The sequence below is a fragment of the Equus quagga genome, chromosome 7, assembly GCF_021613505.1.
Source record: "Equus quagga isolate Etosha38 chromosome 7, UCLA_HA_Equagga_1.0, whole genome shotgun sequence".
NCBI classification, from domain to species: domain Eukaryota; kingdom Metazoa; phylum Chordata; class Mammalia; order Perissodactyla; family Equidae; genus Equus; species Equus quagga.
In genome coordinates, this window is record NC_060273.1 from 6385116 (window position 1) to 6403432 (window position 18317).

Consider the following 18317-nt stretch of genomic DNA (forward strand, 5'->3'; position numbering starts at 1 on the left):
AATTTACATCGGACGGCAGTCCTGCTGACTTTACCATTAATTTTAATGAAGGAGTATGGTTATAAAAAAATTAAGAACAAAGAAAGAAAGAAAAAGAGATAAACCCAGGTAGTGTTTACAGCTATGCAGAAAAGAAAAATAAGAGTTGAATCAGGGAGTAACTCTAAAGAGTAGGGTGAGTGGTGTTAAGTAGCCTGTGCTGGTAAGACATTGGAGACCTAAATATCATCAGGTCGACTTTGTCAAGAACTGGGGAGAGTTCTCCAAGTAGAAGGAACAGCAGTGAGTACAATCTAGAATGATCTAGAATGATCTTGGGTGATTTCATAAAGATTAAAAAGGCCTGTGTCACTGTGGTTTGAAGAGAAGGGAACAGTTGTACAAAATAAGTGGACAGAGGTTAGCTCATGTGAGCTTTTAGGCCAAGGTAAAGAATTTGTGTTCTTCTAAGTTAAGAAGGAAGCTGTTGAATTCTGAGTAGCAGAATGAGATAGGTGACTTAGTTTTTAAAAATTGATTTGGCACTATGAATAGAAAGGATGAAGCAAGGGAGGATGGAAGGGAGAAGGAGTAAGAGGAGATGGTGAGAGTTAGGACATTGTTGCTGTAGACTTGTTCAGGAAAGAAACAGAAGTGTCTTGGCCTGGGACAGTGGCAATGGAGAGGGAGAGAAGTAGAGAGAGTGGAAACATCTTTTCAAAGTCTAAACAATAGGATTTTCTAATAGATGGTACATGGGATATGAGGGTAAGGGAAGAATCAGGGAATTATTGATGAAGAATTTTGTTTGGAGGAACCAAGTGGATGGAGATGCCATTTGCTGAAGAGGAAGACATGGTGAGGAAGAGTCTTCAGGAGAGGAAGGAGATGAGAATTTGGGTTCAGAAAGGCCTTTGTTTTCCCTATAGTAGGAGTAGAGCCGTCTTGTTTAGGAGAAAGCACTAGTGATGAGGAGAAGGGGAAAATTTCCCCTAATGTTCCCATGATGACCTGAGCAGTCTTGTTTCATTTTGCTGCTGACAGATTCCCAGTTGGTTTCTTATAGAGACCTTATCAATTACCTCTCTCAATGAATACTTGCAGACATGAGATGACACAGATCTCCTGATCAGGGAGAGTATCACTTGATTTCTATTATTTTTGTGTTGAATGAAAGTTTTCCATAAGTAGACTTAGTAAACTGGTAGATAACTGGTAGATAGGTAGATAGTGGCATTAAGTAGCCTGCCCTGGAAGACTTTGGAGGCCAACATAACATCAGGTCAACTTTGTCAAGAGCTGATCAATCAATCGGTCTATTGATAGAAAATAGATGATAGAGGGAAAGAGAGAGACAGAGATAACAGATAGACACATAAATAGATAGATGATAGAGACAGATAGATAATAGATAGTGGCATTTAGTATCCTGCCCTGGGAAGACTATGGAGACCTAAATAATATCAGATAAACTTTTTCAAGAGATGATCAATCAATTGACAGATAAATAGATGATAAATGATATAGAGAGGAAGAGAGAGAGATGATAGCGAGCTGGCTAGCTAGCAAGATGATAGAGATAGATAGATGAAAGATAGATAGATGGATGATAAGTGATAAAGATAAATGGATAGATAGATCAGATAGATAGGTAGATAGATGGATAGATACATAGACAGATAGATGGATTATAGATGGATAGAGAGATAGATATGTTTCTTGGCCCAAGTAAATAAGAAAGATAAAGACAGATGAGAGATAAATGATTTAGACATTCTTAGATACCTCTTGGGAGTCTGTTTCTTTGAGAAAATGAAAGACCATTGGCATAACTTATGATCTTTAAGAGTTACATCAAAATTAATCAATGGGTCCACATTCAGTGAATGGTGTGTCTCAGCCCTGAGAGCAAAAAGAATTATTTAAGGGTGCTAATGAAAATGAATACAATAAATAAAACCTTACTTGAGTAGTACCAAACTGGCTGCGTCCACCACCAGTAAAAGGTAGGGGCATAAACAGGGTGTAAGATGGGGAACAGAGGGAAGAAGAGGAGGAATAATAAATTAAGTTATTAATTTAACTTAATTATTAATTTAATATGAGTCCTTATAGATTTCTTTCACAAACTCTAGATTTCTGTGAAGGACTAGAAAGGGAACATTAAAGATGTCCAGATAACCCTGAAGCTTTATTTTCAACTAGTTTGCTCTTCTTTCTCTTAGGCTCCAAATGACTTGAAAATGGACATTAGTTCCCATGTCCTCAGGAATTCAGTATTTTCTTTTTTAGGAAGCAGTGGAATTTCAATTGGTCAAATTGAAGTCATTTTCCACATTCATAAAACATATATTTTGAAACGTCTGGGGTAACTTTTATTTTTATATCACTATAGAAATTCCTATAAGACAAGATGTGGTTAATATATAAGAGGGCAAGGTGTCAGTATGAAGTTTCAGAAACCATTGGGACAATAGGTCTCAGAATTTCATCTTTTTCTGTATGTCTAAAATGGGGCCCAGGAGTTTCCATTAATAAGCTTTCCAAGAAATCCAAGGATAACCCCATGAAAAACCCTAACCTAAGGTCATCACGGGGGCTGTAATCTGCCTAGTATAGTCAAGTTGGACCTGAAAAGTCTCATAAACAAGACATTCTAGAACGTTCTAGAAAGTTCTTAAGTCCATCCAGAGGCAGCACACTCGTCTTACTCTGTCTTTTAGGAATCCTGTAATGGATGTTTCAATAAAGGCTTACCAGCAGGAGCAGGAAATGATCACCAAACCCTAAAACGTGATCATTCTTCAGAGATTGTTCGCTAAATAAGGCTGATGAGTCTCTAATGTGGGTAGCTTCTTAATTTGCAAATATTCTTGTATACTCTTTTCTTGAGTAAAAGTTTCTCATGAGCCAGGATTCGTTATATAGGAAATGCTTCATCCAGAACATTTGGAAAATTACAAGATTCTGTTAATTTTATATACAGGTTATTTGAAAGTTACCTTAGATATTGTGCATTGATTAAGAATTTTTATGGTTCCTGAATGCACTGCAATGTATTCCACACTTAATCTCTAGTGGATAAATGTCATTTACTTTGGGATTTAAGAAGGACTTCAGAATTCTATAGAGTCTCTGCGTCATAATTAGGAATGACAATTATCGAAATATGTTGCTGTGAAGAATTCTGCTTATGCAAGCTTTCAAATTTTTGTGAACTTAATGCCAAGGGACATGTGATAGATTATCTAGCAGTGATACATGAAAGAAGACAAAAAGTTGAAATTATTATAGAGACTCTAGAAAATATTGATATGGTAAAAAATTAATTACCACATCATTTTCAAAAGGTTCACCTAGAGCTGGTCAGTAATTTCCATATCATTAATTTGTATTGGTAAAATAACAAAGGAGAGCATGAGTCTATATTCCTATGTGTAGTTTCCAAATAATTTTTATGCATACCCAAAGTATGTATCCTCTAAATTTTAAAATTAAAAAAACACCAATCCATTTGATTTGTAGTTAATTTGCAATAGGTTGTTACATCAATTATGATAATAACATTTTTGTATATTTGTTTTAAGGCTGGAAATTGAATCCAGTTGTGGGTGCAGTCTACAGTCCTGAATTCTATGCAGGTAAAGAGTTTTTCTTTGCATGACTCCTTTTGGTCTTTTCTAAATGTGCTTTGCCTGCCAATAAAGAACAGGTTTCATAAAATAATCTGAACCAAGTAAATCCTTATCCCAAGAAGTTATGAATGATTTTTTTTTTGGCAAAACCAAAAGTGTTTAAAACCCTTTGAAAAATAAAGGGGAATCATGTAAGTTACATTGTGGAGTAAGTGTGGAGCCACTGCTCCTTGTGACCTTGCACAATGATTTTGCCTCAAAAAAGCATGGAGACTGTTCAAGAGCATATTGAAGAAATGTAGAGCTGTTCACGCCCATTTTATTTCAATATGCCTGGATGTGCTTTTTTAGCCATACATTTCCATTTGGGGTTGCATTTTTTTTTTTCCCCTGGCAAAGCAGAGAGTTGGCTCACTTATTCCAATAATGTGGCGGTGAGTTGAAATTGCCAAGAGAAGGATTATTTGGAAAATTAGAAAAAACTAAATTGTCTTTCTTTCTCCATTAATCAGTTTCCCTTAGCAATTCCATTTCTCTCTGCTTTGCCTTCAAGAATGTGTCTCTTTCCTCATCCTTTCCCTGCTACCCACCAACTCACCACCCAGTTGGGAAATCCACTCTCCTAGAAAACGTAGTCATCAATTTTGGAAAGAGAGTAACCCAGAAGCAACAATGGCTGAGATTTTTGCTTGGCTTGGCCTGTCGCTTCTGCCTGTTGTCTCCTTATGCGTTAACAAGGCTGCATGACTCACCCGAGAACCTTAGTAGATTTGCCACATGGATATTGAAAGAAAGACTTTCTTTGATGTGGCCCTAGCTTTCTAATAAGGAGAAGTACGTGACCAATTGGTCTAGATCCACTCATTTCGTGATCTCTTGATGGTAAATCACACACCTCATTTTGTCCCTTCTGTCTTCCTTCTGTTATTTTCCTGGAACTAAGCATCAATTTTAGGAGATGACAAAGGGACATAGGAAGCTTACACAGCTACTACAGCACAATAACCAACTTGACTAAAAAAAAAAATTAGTAAATTTAGGAAGGCCCAATATGGTAGCTGAGTTCTGATTTTAGGCAGGTAGTATTTGCAGTCTCCTCCTGCATGAACTTTACCACAAGCCTGGATTACGTCTAGGGACTTATGACTGTGACGGAGCTGTGTTCATTCTCATGAGGGAAAAGAAACTTAGATATAAGACTTTCTATGACTATACGGTGAAACCCACCCCCTGAGAGGACGCATAGTGGAGTGAGAACGTGGACACTGCACTCCGACAGCCCAGGTTCGAATCCTGGCTTCCCTCCTTGCCAGCTGTGTGACTCTAGGCAAGTTACTTAACCTCTCTGTGCCTTAGTGTCTTCATCTGTTAAACGGGAGATGATAGTAGTAACAAACTCACGGATGTTTATTAGAATTAAATGGGTTAATATAGGAGGAGTGTTTGGTACATAGCCAGCACCATATAAATGTTGGGCAAATAAAAATAAATAAGTTAAGGTTCCACCTCTTGGACATAAAGGGAAAAGTAACCAAGAGCTGATTCTGTTGAATTCTGAGTCCACCACTAGACTAAGAGATTCTTTTCTTAATTCATAAGGGGACCAGTGTTTCCGTTCTCAGCATGTCCATTTAGGGGAAGTTAATTTCTGGGATCAGGGGTAAGGCATTCTGTTCAGGGAGCACAGATATTGCTGGGGTGCATCCTTGCCCAAACCTTCAAAGACGTGAAAAACCTGAAAAGGGCATAGAGAAAGTTGGACAGCAGCTTCCGTGCATCTGTAGGCGCTGCCTGGTGAAATCAAGTAGGTGGAACGAAGAGGTGGCAGGTTCCCCGTATGCGTGTGTGCACACACATGTGTGCATGTTTTTTCCCCAAAATAACAGTATCAAGAGCAAGAAGCAAGGAGCTATCCAGTGAGGAGGGAGGGTATCAATGTGTGAATTGTGATGGAGAGAAAAGTGCATGTTTCTGGTCCCGTGCAAGGTGGTTGCTGGTCATCTTTGGCTCAAGCAACCGAGAAAACACCAAATATCTCCTTTACATGTGACTTCAAACCTATATGCATATCTGTGGGTGTTTAAGAGGACGTCAGGACTGAAGAAAGAATTCATTCTGACTTTCACATACTAGAATAAATCAATCTGCATAACTTTGAGAACATTATAGCAGCCAGTCAAATTAGCCCTGAGCCCAGTGGCGGAAGTTAGACGATTGGACCAGAAGGGAAAGAATAAGTCGTAAGAAGGGTTCATATTAACTGAGTACTGCCTATGGTTAGGCACTGTTCTACGCACTTTACCTAAATTAATATAGCTAAAACCTCATGGCAGTTTTCCAAATGAGAAAACAAAGGTACAAAGAGTTTGCATCACAGGACTAAGATTTCACAGCTGGGAAGAAGCCGGCTAGAATTTGAAATCCAGAACCTGGTATGCATCCCCAACCAGGTTATACTGCTTTATTTTTCATGAATCTTAAAAGTCGTAATTCTTAGTGACTACCCCTATAATATTAGATCATGCTTCTGCTCGATGTCCAAACCAGTCGAATGAAGGAAGAGAAGATAATCATTCTAGATTATTCCAGCCACCACCACCACCACCATATTCAGATGTGTGAAGTGGTGGTTGTGTCAGGGGAAGCTTTAAAGAGTCTGGACAACCAAATAATGATTTCTATGAGCTGCTCCAATAGACTGAAATTTAAAAATAATGGGGCGTGGATAAGGCAGTGTTCCTTGAGAAACCTGAATATTTGTGTATTGTGTTATCAAATCTAGGCTATCCTTAATAATCAGAAGCTTTACTCTTTTTGCTTTCATAGGTGTGTATGTAGGTAGACAGAGTTTATGATATTCAGAAATGTGGGGAAATATCACTGCAAATTCAATGCTCCAGAATAATTCCTTTGAAATATTTGAAGACCTACAAATGCTGGGAATCCAGCTAGCTTAAATTGAAAGTTTCAGGCACCTGTATTTTTGCAATGCATATATGCAAAATGTAGACGTTGAACGCATTCATTCCCATATCCAGGTATAATTTTAATGTCATCCCTTTAAATATCCATGACTAAGAATTTAGGGGGCATTTTAAATTTCCCCAACTATAAAATATAGTCTGGATTTATCTTGCAATTTCAAATGTGCCTCAAAGCTGAAATGAAGACCTTGTCATTGATTTGCTTTGGATATTTAGCAAGCCAGCCCTGTATCTGCCTGAGATAGAAAGCCAGACTTACTTGTCATTTCTGTATATAAGATGTTGTGTTAATGACAAATATCATAATATTCCCATAGTATAATTATTGATTTTGTGAAGCTTATGCAGAATGAGCAACCCGGCCTCCAATTGTCTCCCAGAATGGGGCATGAAAAGTTCACATATTTTGTAAATTAAAATCAATATTTTCAATCTCTCCTAAAGGTAATTTTCCTAATTTAGTGGACTTTTCCCTAACATTTATTTTCTCTTTTAATTATAAAATGGCAGGTTATTGATTTTCGTATGTAACCTCTTGACGCCCTGAGTGCATTTTTATTGCTCACAGAGGGTGGGGGAGGGGAGAGCAGTCGCACCTCTTAATGAGGATCTTTAATTACTAGCTGAACAGTATTAATTTGCTTTGATAAATTATGACATGCACTTTCCCTCACTCGCACATTCCAGGGGCAGCATTTAGAAAGCTGTCGGGGAAGGTCTTTCATTCTGGGTGGGTTTTCTGAACTCTTATCAAGTCGTACCTAAAAGAACTCTTTTAAATGCTTATCCAAGGCCAGTCTCCAGAAGCAGACATACATAAATCAGCATATCCCATGAACATATATAAATCTTCTCCAAAGACAAGCGTCTGTTTGCCTATAAAGCTAAACAGCATTGATTATTTTTCCTAAGCCTAATCATCTTCAGACTCCTTGAGGCTTATTCTCAAGACAAATGATTGATATGTCAATAAAAAGCAAAAAAATAAAAAAGTCCAGGTGGGTCTCAAAGACAGTGCTTAGCCAGCATCTACAGCCATTCCATTTTAAAGTTTAAATAAAATTAAAGGCACCTAATAGAAGTAGACTATTTGCAAATATTTTCAAGTAGCATGCTTCAAGTTATTCAGTGTAATAAGAAATAGTGTTTCTAAGAATCTTGACAAAGAGACCTCAAAGGGGATTCTTACAGTTTTCCCATCATTGTGAGAAATCCCCTCTGCCATCTAATAAAAAGATTTTTAAAAATGGTGTATTTTAGAGATAATCAAGATATCTAGCCAACGAAACTGTTGATTGAAAGCACCTTTAATATTCCTAAATAAGTAAAACAAAATAAAAATAAATAACACAAGGTTATACAAAGATGTCGACATGGTACTGACAAATAGCGAATTCATCCGTTTCTCAATTGCCAGCCAGATCACTGCACGGCTCACCCACACTGTATATCATATCTGCCAACTCATTTCTGTGATTAAATATTCCATCAGTGGGGCTATAAGGCGGCAAAGCTTAACAAGATTCATAAGATGCACCACTTGAACACACATAACTCACTTCCGTGGATGGAGAGCACTCGCCTGCAGAGGAAAATTGGAATTGAGTTAAATTACTCCACAAGTCGCGATCAATAGGCAAGGGAAAAAGATCTTCCAATGCAATGCCAATCGAAGACATAGTTAGGTCCTGATGGCAAGAAACACAATTAAAGGAAAAAATAGAGAGATGCAGAGTAAATCAACTTGAAAACCTTGAAGATGGTGATGAGCAATAGTCTTGGTGACACTATTATGATTAGTGGAGATTTTTTAGTGGGAAGAAGAGGGCCCTGAATGGATACTTCTCTTGAAAAAACAGTTTCTGGTCTCGAGAGGGGAGAAAAAAATGACAAGAACTAGAAGAAGGGCGTACCTGGCTGCAAAGTCATATTTGAAAGGTGGTCAGGTCTTGAAACTAGATTATCCTGGGGTTAGAGGGAGGATCAGATAAGATAATGAGTATAAAAGAACTTTATAGACAGTACAGTAAAATAAAAATATAAGAGATTAGTGTGATCACTGAAGTCACCTCGATTGATGATGTCCACATTGGGAAAAACCTGGGCACGAACCACATGACTTGATGCCAGGCTAGGAGATGGGAAAGTGGATTGGGATCTCAATGTAAAGTTTAAAAATGACGAGGATGGATGTAGCATTCTGTGATTGCTTATCTCGAAAGGGCAGCTGTATTTGACCTTGGATTACCCGTACAAAGGTATTGGTTTTCTCTGGGCTTTTGGCCACTGTGAACCATGATTCATTTAAGAATTAGGTCAAAAGAAGGTAGATGTCCACCTCCCTCCCAGGTGCTCCCCCCTTCACTTCATTGAGTCCATTACAGTCAAGAGAATGACCTTTAACCACACTTTTCGATGGACTTCTTTCCAATTCCCTTCCTGCTATTTGGATACAATAGCATCCGAAAAAAAAGTAAGATTGTCCAGAACCTGTGATAACAGGTCCCTGACCCAAGCTGCTTTTCTTTTATTGGTCACAGTCCTGAACTTTGGATTGGGCTTATCTTGATCTGCCAACACACTGGGTACAAAACATGCCCCGTTTGGGGTGACTACCTTAGCATCCTGAAAGAGTGTCATGTGGGTTTGAAAGGTACCTGCTACCACCCTGAGCCCCTCAAAGCAGCAAATATCCAGATGCTGTTATGGCTCTAACATTTCCCATAACCACCCAGAGGACCAGCCTGCCCTAGACTCAGAGTCATGGCAGGAAGGAGCCACTACTTATGAGCAATGACCTTTGGCTCAGCGATGTTTTGTATAACTTACATATCTGCCAGATTCCAATGCAGTGCACTTCAGTGAACTGGAACAGAAGAGTCCAGATTTAGGTCCCCAAGCAAAGGATTTATAGCCTGGAAATGTTCCACTTCAAAGAGTTTATCTCGTACATCTGTTTACCTTTCCTTCCCTTTTCCTTGCAATTCACTTTCCCTCTCTCCTCTCCTCCCCCCTCCCCTTCTGTCTTATCAGATTTTGTTCCATCTCTGCCCACATTTGGCCTTAATTTTTGTCTGCATCCTTCCCTGTCCCACAGAGGGAATGCAGCTCGGCTTTGATGGAGCCTGTGGGGGGTTTTCCTCTTCAAATAGGATCAGAACTTGCTTATATGCTGAAAACTGCATTTCCTACATAAATTAGTCCTCATTCTGTTGCATGGGAAGGCTATCAAGGAGAGCTCCCTGAAAAGCAAGGAGTTTCAGGATGGTCCTTGTAGGAGACGCCCCTCCTCTAGGCTGTGGGAGGAAGATGAGGTTTGAATAACTGGCTCTGGATAAATTTCACAGAGAAAGTTCTAGGCTGACATCATCAATATACTGAGCGACTCAGAACATCAGCAACAAGAAGCCAACTTGGGGCGCTTGTTCTGTGCCATGCACTGGCCTAGTCCGTTTGCATCTCCTTGAATCCTCATAAAAATGTTAGAGCACTACCTTCGTTACAGAAATTATGAAACCAAGCCTTCGTGGAGAGTTTGTCTCATTCCCTAAATCACAGAGCAAGTGTGTGAAAAGTCTGTTCATTATATAAAGGTCTTTTTTGTAACCTCAAAGCCCATATTTCTCATCACCTTGCTTGCAGCTTCCTCAGTAGGAATAGACGTAGGAATAGATGAGGGCACTCCCTTGATGTCTTCTGTTCATCAAGTCATAGAATATAATGATAATTAATTGAAATATCTTTGCATTTAATATTACCTGCTGCATGCCAAACTCCATGATGGGATCTTCCCATTTGTTTACAGAAATCGCAACTTTGGAGGATGGATCATTTTCTTCATTTTGCAGATAAATTAGAAATCCAGTGAAATTAAGCTGCCCAAAGTTGCTGACAGCTAGGCCCAAACCCAGATGTGTGTGATTCTAGAGCCAGAGCCTTTTTACTACGACCGGTTACCTCCCACACATGCTTTAGTTAATCTGATATCTTGGATTTACGCTTCTTAACTGGGAGTGATTTGCCCCCCAGGGGAATTAGGCAATTTCTGGAGACATTTTTCATTGTTCTATCTAGAAGGAGGAGTGTTCATTACTGGCATCTAGTGGGTGGAGGCCGAGGATGCTGCAAAACATCCTCCAATGCTCAGGACAGCCCCAACCACAAAGAATGATCTGGCCTAAAATGTTGATAGTGCTGAGGTGGAGAAACCCTGTTCTATAGAAACACATTAGTGAAGATGTGACCTATGTACCCAATATCTTAATTCTCATGCTCTACCAATTGCTACCGCTAAAGATGTATGAGCAGCTGTAGTGATCAATGCAATCAAAGAATGTAAAGTGAGAAATCCACCCAAATGGTTCCCCTTCTGGGCATTAGTTTGTGATTTTGGGTTCCAGAAGGGAAAAGCTTAAAGGCTGATTTGATGCTGCAGAGCTGTGTCAGGGGTCCCCAAAACCACTCTCAGGCTCTGTGATTGGCCAGAAATATTCACAGGACTCAGAAAGGCTATTATATTCACAGTTTCCGTTTATTACAGCAAAAGGATACAGATTAAATATCAGCAGAGGGAAAAAGCACATGGGATGAAGTCGGAAGAAACCAGGCAGAAGCTTCTGGTTGTGCTTTCTCACTGGAGTCACAGGGATGTGCTTAATTATCCCAGCAATGGGGTGTGACAACACATGCAAAGGGTTGTCAGTCAGGGAAGCTCATCTGAGCTTTGGTGTCCAGGGTTTTTACTGGGAGTCAGTCACACAGACTTGGAGCATCCGTGTGACTGACTTCAACTACTCAAACTTTAGCCCAAAGAGCCAAAATAAGCATTCACCATGAATCACTTTGCTACCATAAACTATCTTATCAAACTGGGGCTGTGTGGACCGAGACCTTGGGCATCCCAAAAGAGTCTTAGCAGGTAGAGTATTCCAAGGGCTTAGAGCTCATCTAGCAGGAGCTGATCAAGGGCCAATCCTAAAGACAACCCTTTTTCGGGAATGTGTGGGGTTTCAGCAGCCCAGACCTGCTGAGTTAACCCTTCCCTGTACAACAGTTAAAAAAAAAAAATGAAGATGGCAAGCTCAGAATATATAGTGATGGTGATAATGATGGTAGCGGTGAGGATGGTCATGCCACTGTGTTTCTTGGTCCTAGGAGAAAAGATCAAGCTGAATTTAGTTATGAAAGAGAAAAGAATGTGTGGTTTTTCACCTAGAGCAGGGGACGGAAAGTTTCTTCAGGAAAGGGCCAGTTAGTAAATATTTTCAGCTTTGTGAGTCATATAGTTTCTGTCACAACTACTTGACTCTGAGGTTGTAGTGCAAAAGAAGCCATAGGTGATACGTAAATGAATGGGCATGACTGTGTTCCAATAAAACTTTATTTAAGGATACAGACATTTAAATTTCATATAATTTTCACACGTCGTGAAAGAGTCATCTTCCCCACCGCACAAAATGTGTAAAAATGTGAAAGCCATGACTATTTTGTTGGCCCTGGCTTAGAGAGTCCAGATTTAATACACACGAAGCCACCAGCGTAAGCCCTGGGGAGACTTTTTTTTTTTAGCATTGCACTGTTGCAGCAATTACACAACACTGCATGGACTTGTAAGACAGCTGGCTGTCACTCAGTTTTGTGATGTTCATCAAGCAAGGGCCAAAGAGAGAGGCCGTGTATAAATTAACACGTACCACTGGCTTCCATTAATTCATCCTTTAGCTCATGGTTACAGCACTGAGGGCCTGGGAAGTGCCAGGCACTGTGATAGGCACTCAGGGAGCATCCTTCCCTCCAGAATTCAGCAGGGCAGAAAAGGAGGCAGACAAATAAGCTCAGTGTATAATAAATGATGGTACCTGCTGGAGCACTGAAAAATAACAACTCTCTCTGTATTAAACAGAGTGGTATACATTGGGTCTTCAAGGTTGACTAAGAATTTGCCTGGAAAGAAGGTGGAGAATGATCATTGCAGAGTAAGAAGGCATTTGATAGAGTCGAAAGTTTCTCAACCTTTGTCTTCAGAATCCATTGAGAAATGTTAAAAAACAAACGGAAATAAATACAAGAGCTGATCTTCAACTGAGATGGGAATTTCTGGGGCAAAATCAGGTTTCTCCAAAGGCTGAGAAATATCGATCTGTTGAGATTGGAGAGTACTTTCTGGAGAAAAGTTGCAAAAGTCCTAATAATGCCATACAAAGTAACCTGGAGTCTGGAATTTACCCTCTGAGTGGTAGGCAACCATTGCAAACTTTGATGATGATAATAATAATAATGTAAAAAGAACACCTGGGGATGTATTAGTCCAATATTTACACTCAAAACAAATAATAGTCTTATCATGAGGACTATTTTTAAGATGTGGATTAAGCCCTGAAGGGCTGAAAGAAATAAGACCACATCCGCAACTGCTCACCAATCGCAGAGACTGGGTTTTTAATAGACTCCAGGATTATAAACTGGTGCCCAACACCAAGGCTGTTATAAAACTTGCCTCCTAATTTTGTCCAGATATTTTTCTAGGAGAGTAAATTACCAGAGGTTTCAAAAATGATGTGATTTCATTTTCTTTTGAATGTTTTAATTGCATTGCCATTCTCTTATAAACTATTTAGTTTTGAAGATTTTTTGCTTCCTACTTTTAGCATTCTTTTCAAAATTTATAGTTCACTGTTATTAGCCCAACCAATTAAGCTGTTGTATAAATAGAGACAAATTGGCCAAATATTGTTTAATACCCTGTATGTTAATTATATGTAGATACTCATTCTCCAAGTGTAAAACAAAACTGTCCCGTTGTCTTTTAAAAATGTAGTGTTGAAGAACCAACACACAAATTGGAAAATCCTGCTTAGATTAACTACACTGATGACAGTTAATGTATTTCTAGAACTTCTACGGAACTGTTACAACCCATTACAGTGGAAATATTGGTTTATGAAAAATTAATAAAGCCAGTGGAAAATGGAACCCGGCATCTGCATTAGCTATTTACACCAAAAGAATCAGCCAGAATTAATTATGCCGTATGCTACATTCTAATGAGTTTTTCATTAAACTGTATACCATTATGGAAACTAAACAAGGATTATTCAAAGAATAATGCCAACGGCTGTTATTTTTTTCAGAGATTAAATTAGTTAATGGGTTATACATTTAAATCTGACGCAAAGGTTAATTGATGTACACTTATCGTTGTATTAAACCCAACATCATTTTAAAAACATAAACACCTTAAGATCACTTATATTTGCTCTAGAAAAAAGTGTGAATCTGTTTGTCTATTTCTAGTGTTTATTTGATATACGTACGTGTGATATTGTAAAGATTGAAGCCCTCTGTGTTAGTTCGGTGTCATTTTTTGAAAACAATTTTCACCAAGTGAAATATTCTATTTGCTTTCAGCCCATTTGTGTGTGTGTGTGTGTGTGTGTGTTTGTGGTGTGAGAGGCATATTTAAACAAATGTATCTGACGACTCTTTGAGAGATTCAAAGTTGAAGTGTATTTTCTACTTTCACAAAAGAATGAGGTCTGGGTTTGAAACCTAATCTGAGATAGGAAGGAAACTCAAGATAGATTTCTACCTGCATTCCACAAATACATCCAGTTCCTCCGAATATACAGTTCTGTAGTAGTCCTGTCGCTAGGAAGATGAGAGAGAGAGTGAGGAAGGCCATCTGGGTTCTTACAGAGTCATAGAAACTCCACTGATTTCAGCTAAAGCACAATTTCTATGTTTTTTTCCTCTTGAGCAAAGATTTCAAACTAAAATGTCTTTAAGAGCAGACTGTGAGATATGTAAATGAAATGTGCAAATGGGAGGGGACATGTCTCAATTTGGGGGAGAAGTGGTCTCTTCCTATCACCCTGAGTGGCCCTGCCAGGCAGGAATACTGGCCCAAACCCATGTGGCCCCATCTCCAGATTCCTCAGGAGAAGTCAGACATCTGTCTCATAAAATGATAGCTCCTAAATTTAAATCTTTGCAATTAATTCCCAATCTTAAAAGGTTTCCCATTAATTCTGTTACATTAGGCATTATGTTAATGGTCAAACAAAAGAGTTCACTAGTTATCAATTGTCTACTTCTTTCTCAAAGGAACAAGGGAACAAAATAAGTCCCCGAAGTGCCAGATTTTGAGACTACTTTATAATAATTATATATAATCATTATTACTACTTCCATTATTATTACTGAGATCACTTATCAACTAGTATTTGTCAAACCCTTCCATTGTAATAGTTCCAATCCTTACAACAATACTGGCTGAAGTAGATATTTTTGTCCTTATTTTACAGATGGGAAAACTGAGGGTCAGGAATGTCAAATGACTTGCCCAAGGTCAAAGACACTTACGGTCAGCAAAGCCGGAAAACAAAAGCTAAGGTTAAAAGTTTCGGAGGCCCATGCTTTTTCCGCTACACTATAAGACCTTCAGAGTTCACTATTTCTCTTCTCTGTGTCCCTCCATGTCTTTTTTCAATCCTGCAAGTGGGCTTTTCTTATCCATAGGAGATAAATCCCGCCCAGAGGCTTCCTTGGTTGGATTTAAAACTCTATTACCGATTCTTAAACATGAGCATGAGGTTCTGGCTAACACCTTTAGCCTGGAAGAGTCAGGTGTGTTCAACTGAAAGGTGACCTCAGAATTCTTAGATGTGGCATCGTTGAAATGGGATTGGTGCGTATTTATCCTTCCAAGGTTGGAGAGGATGTTTAATCAACTCAGGAACAAGTATCACCATCGATAACTGGGTATAGCTTCGTGAAGGAGTCTGAGCTTTGGAGTCATACAAAGCTGGCTCTCAGATGTCAGTTTTGCCTCATAGTTTTTTTCTCCCTCTGAGCCTTGCTTTCCTTGTGGGTTTGATAAGGAAAAACATTATAATGCATCTGGAGCATACCTGGTATAGTATCCGAAACTCAGTGGCATCTTAATGGTCACTCTTGTTAATATTGACTATGCTTGAGGTTGGGTCTGTGGTCCCTAGCATTTTACTGCTATTAGCAACAAGAGCATTCCCTGGGAGTTTATGAGAAATGCAGAGTCTCAGGCCCCACCCCAGACCTACTAGATAAGAATCTGCATTTTTAAAAGAGTCCCCGGTGATTCAGTACATTTTAGAATTTGAGAAGCAAAGCCCTAGATGGCCCTTATCTATGTACTGACACCTAGAACCCTGAAGGCCAAATATCTGAGGAGATAAAACTTTTTTCCCTGGTTTTTGTTGTGGCTGAATTGCTAGCCTTTCACAAATACCCTAGGAGACATTTTTTCATTGTCTTGAACAGCAATGAATTAAAAAGAAGTTTGGGGCAAGTATTGAAAAACACATGGGTTTAAAATTATTTGGGATGTTCACTTTTAACAAAAATGAAATAAAATTAAAATTTTGCAACTATGATAAGATGATACCCTCTGAAATATTTGCTGCCAGCTTCCTGGGGAGGGACTAATGCTGTCCTGAGAGATGATCACTGGTAGTATTTTTCCAAACAGAAAGGGGTATTAGAACAGAGGTCAGCAAACTGTTTCTGTAGTGGTCCAGATAGTAAATATTTTAGCCTTTGTAGTCCGTAAGGTCTCTGTTATAACTGTTCAGCTCTGTCTGGAAGCATAAAATCAGCCATAAGCAATACGGAAATGAATGAGTATGGCTGTTTTTCAACAAAACTTTATAGAGACTGAAATTTGCATTTTATGTAATTTTTACTTGTCACCAAATATTAGTCATCTATTGATTTTTTTCTCATCCCTCTGAAAATATAAAAAATATTTTTAGCTTATAGGCCATGCAAAAGGATGGTAGGCTGGATTTGGCCAAAAGACTGTAGTTTGCCTATGCCTCATTTAGAAGCTTAGCCTTAAAACCATGGGTCTAGGAGTCTGATTGGTTTGATTTGCATTCAATACCACAAGATTTCTATCTGTGGGAACTTGGGGAAGATCCTAAAACCCTCTGTGTCAGTATCCTCATGTATTAAATGGGGATAGTAACAGTACCTGTCTTATAGGGTTGCTAAGAGTAGGAGATAATATACATTAAAGATTGAGTGGGTCTGTTTGGCACTTATCAATTATTCAGAAAGCAATTTTTGGAACAGCTACTGTTGATAATGTTTATTATCCTCTTGAGTCAATTCAATTTTTTTTTGTAAAAGCCATTAGCCTAAATTTTGGAGGCAAGAGAATAAGAGAACAGTTCAAGTGAATCATTCCGTCTTCTATACAGTAAATAATCAGGGAGAAAGTCATACAGAGATTCTTCGCAGTTTTCTTGCAACTTTTTTGTACAGTCCGAAACTATGTCAAAATAAAAAGAGAAAAGAAGAAAGCGAGAAATGATGTATTTTTAAATATTATGAAAGTTAAAACTTACAAAATAAATTGGAGAGAAGGATTATTTACCCTATACACAGATCCACTTCAGGTCTCCTTTAAATATGGAAATCCCTTGGTACCATTAAAATATGATTTGATCTGTAAGACTCAAACACGCATACAACATTTTTCTGCAACATCTGTGCCTAAATGGAGACACTCTGTATTTAAAACTCTACCATAACCCTTCAGAAAAGCTCGTTTTTTCAGGCATGTATAAAAGCATTAGGTATTAGCTGTGAAAATATTCTTACATGGATCAGCTCAATGCTAGCTATGTTCAAAAATGTAGAAGGCAAAAGCACCCACGGCCCATCTGGGAGTTGGATAAATTTGTCAGTTGGAAGCAGGAACCTCCATTGACAGGGACCGCATGCACCCTCCCAGGCCTCTACATCTAACAGAAGATTGACGCTTGTATGATGCTTCATAGAGGAGCCTCATGTATAGGGCCTCACTGGTCCTTCGGATAGGGTTCATCATAAGGTAGGTGAGTGTCTCAGTTTGCTAGGGCTGCCGTGACAAAGAACCAATGACTGGGTGGTTTAAACAACAGATATTTATTTTCTTACAATTTTGGAAGCTGGGAGTCTAAGATCAAGGTGTCAGCAGGGTTGGTTTCTTCTGAGGCTTGTAGATGGCCATCTTCACCCTGTGTCTTCACATGGTCTTCCCTCTGTGCCTATCTGTGTCCTAATCCCCTTTTCTTATAAGGACATCAGTCGTATAGAATTAGGGTCCACCATAATGGCCTCATTTTAACTTAATTACCTCTTTAAAGGCTCTGTCTCCAAAGTCACATTCTGATGTGCTGGGGGTTAGGACTTCACGTGTACCTTAGAGGCGGTGGAGACAATTCAGCCCATGTCAGCAGGGCAGGAAGGGGTATGTCTTCTTGTGGATGTGAAACCCAAAGTGATCTCTCTAGGATTACGCCATTGGTGGTTCTGTGTCCCGTCTTCACCAGCCTGTCTCCAGAGACTTTGACAGGATAGCTGAGACTAGAAGTGAGTTACTCTTTTTGTTCAAAGTGCTGCAAAATAAAGGCAAAATTTGTCAACGAACAAAATGGTAGAGATTAAAAAGTAAATAAATTCTACCTCTTTGCCCACAGAAGTACTCAGGCTAGATAAATTTAGTCATTATTACTTTTCTTCTAAATATGTGGAGGTAACCTCAGGCCTGGATCACTCAAAGTGCATCATGGGAACAGCAGGTTCACCTAGGGTGCTGACCCTCTGAATCACAATCTTCAGAGGTGGGACCTGGGAGGGGGCGGCACTGAACATTCTCCCCAGGTGATTCTTAAACCTCGCAGGCTTTGAAAACCTC

General features: G+C 39.1%; 1 protein-coding gene across 11 annotated transcripts in view; it reads left to right on the plus strand.

Annotated features, from left to right (window-relative positions):
- Positions 1-18317, plus strand: part of RBFOX1 (RNA binding fox-1 homolog 1) — a 1010377-nt gene that overhangs the window by 902932 nt on the left and 89128 nt on the right. For all 11 annotated transcript variants that reach the window (XM_046668733.1, XM_046668741.1, XM_046668738.1 and 8 more), the window contains one exon: positions 3567-3620. In XM_046668733.1, the coding sequence (XP_046524689.1) occupies positions 3567-3620 (54 nt within the window). The remainder of the gene's footprint in view (positions 1-3566; positions 3621-18317) is intronic.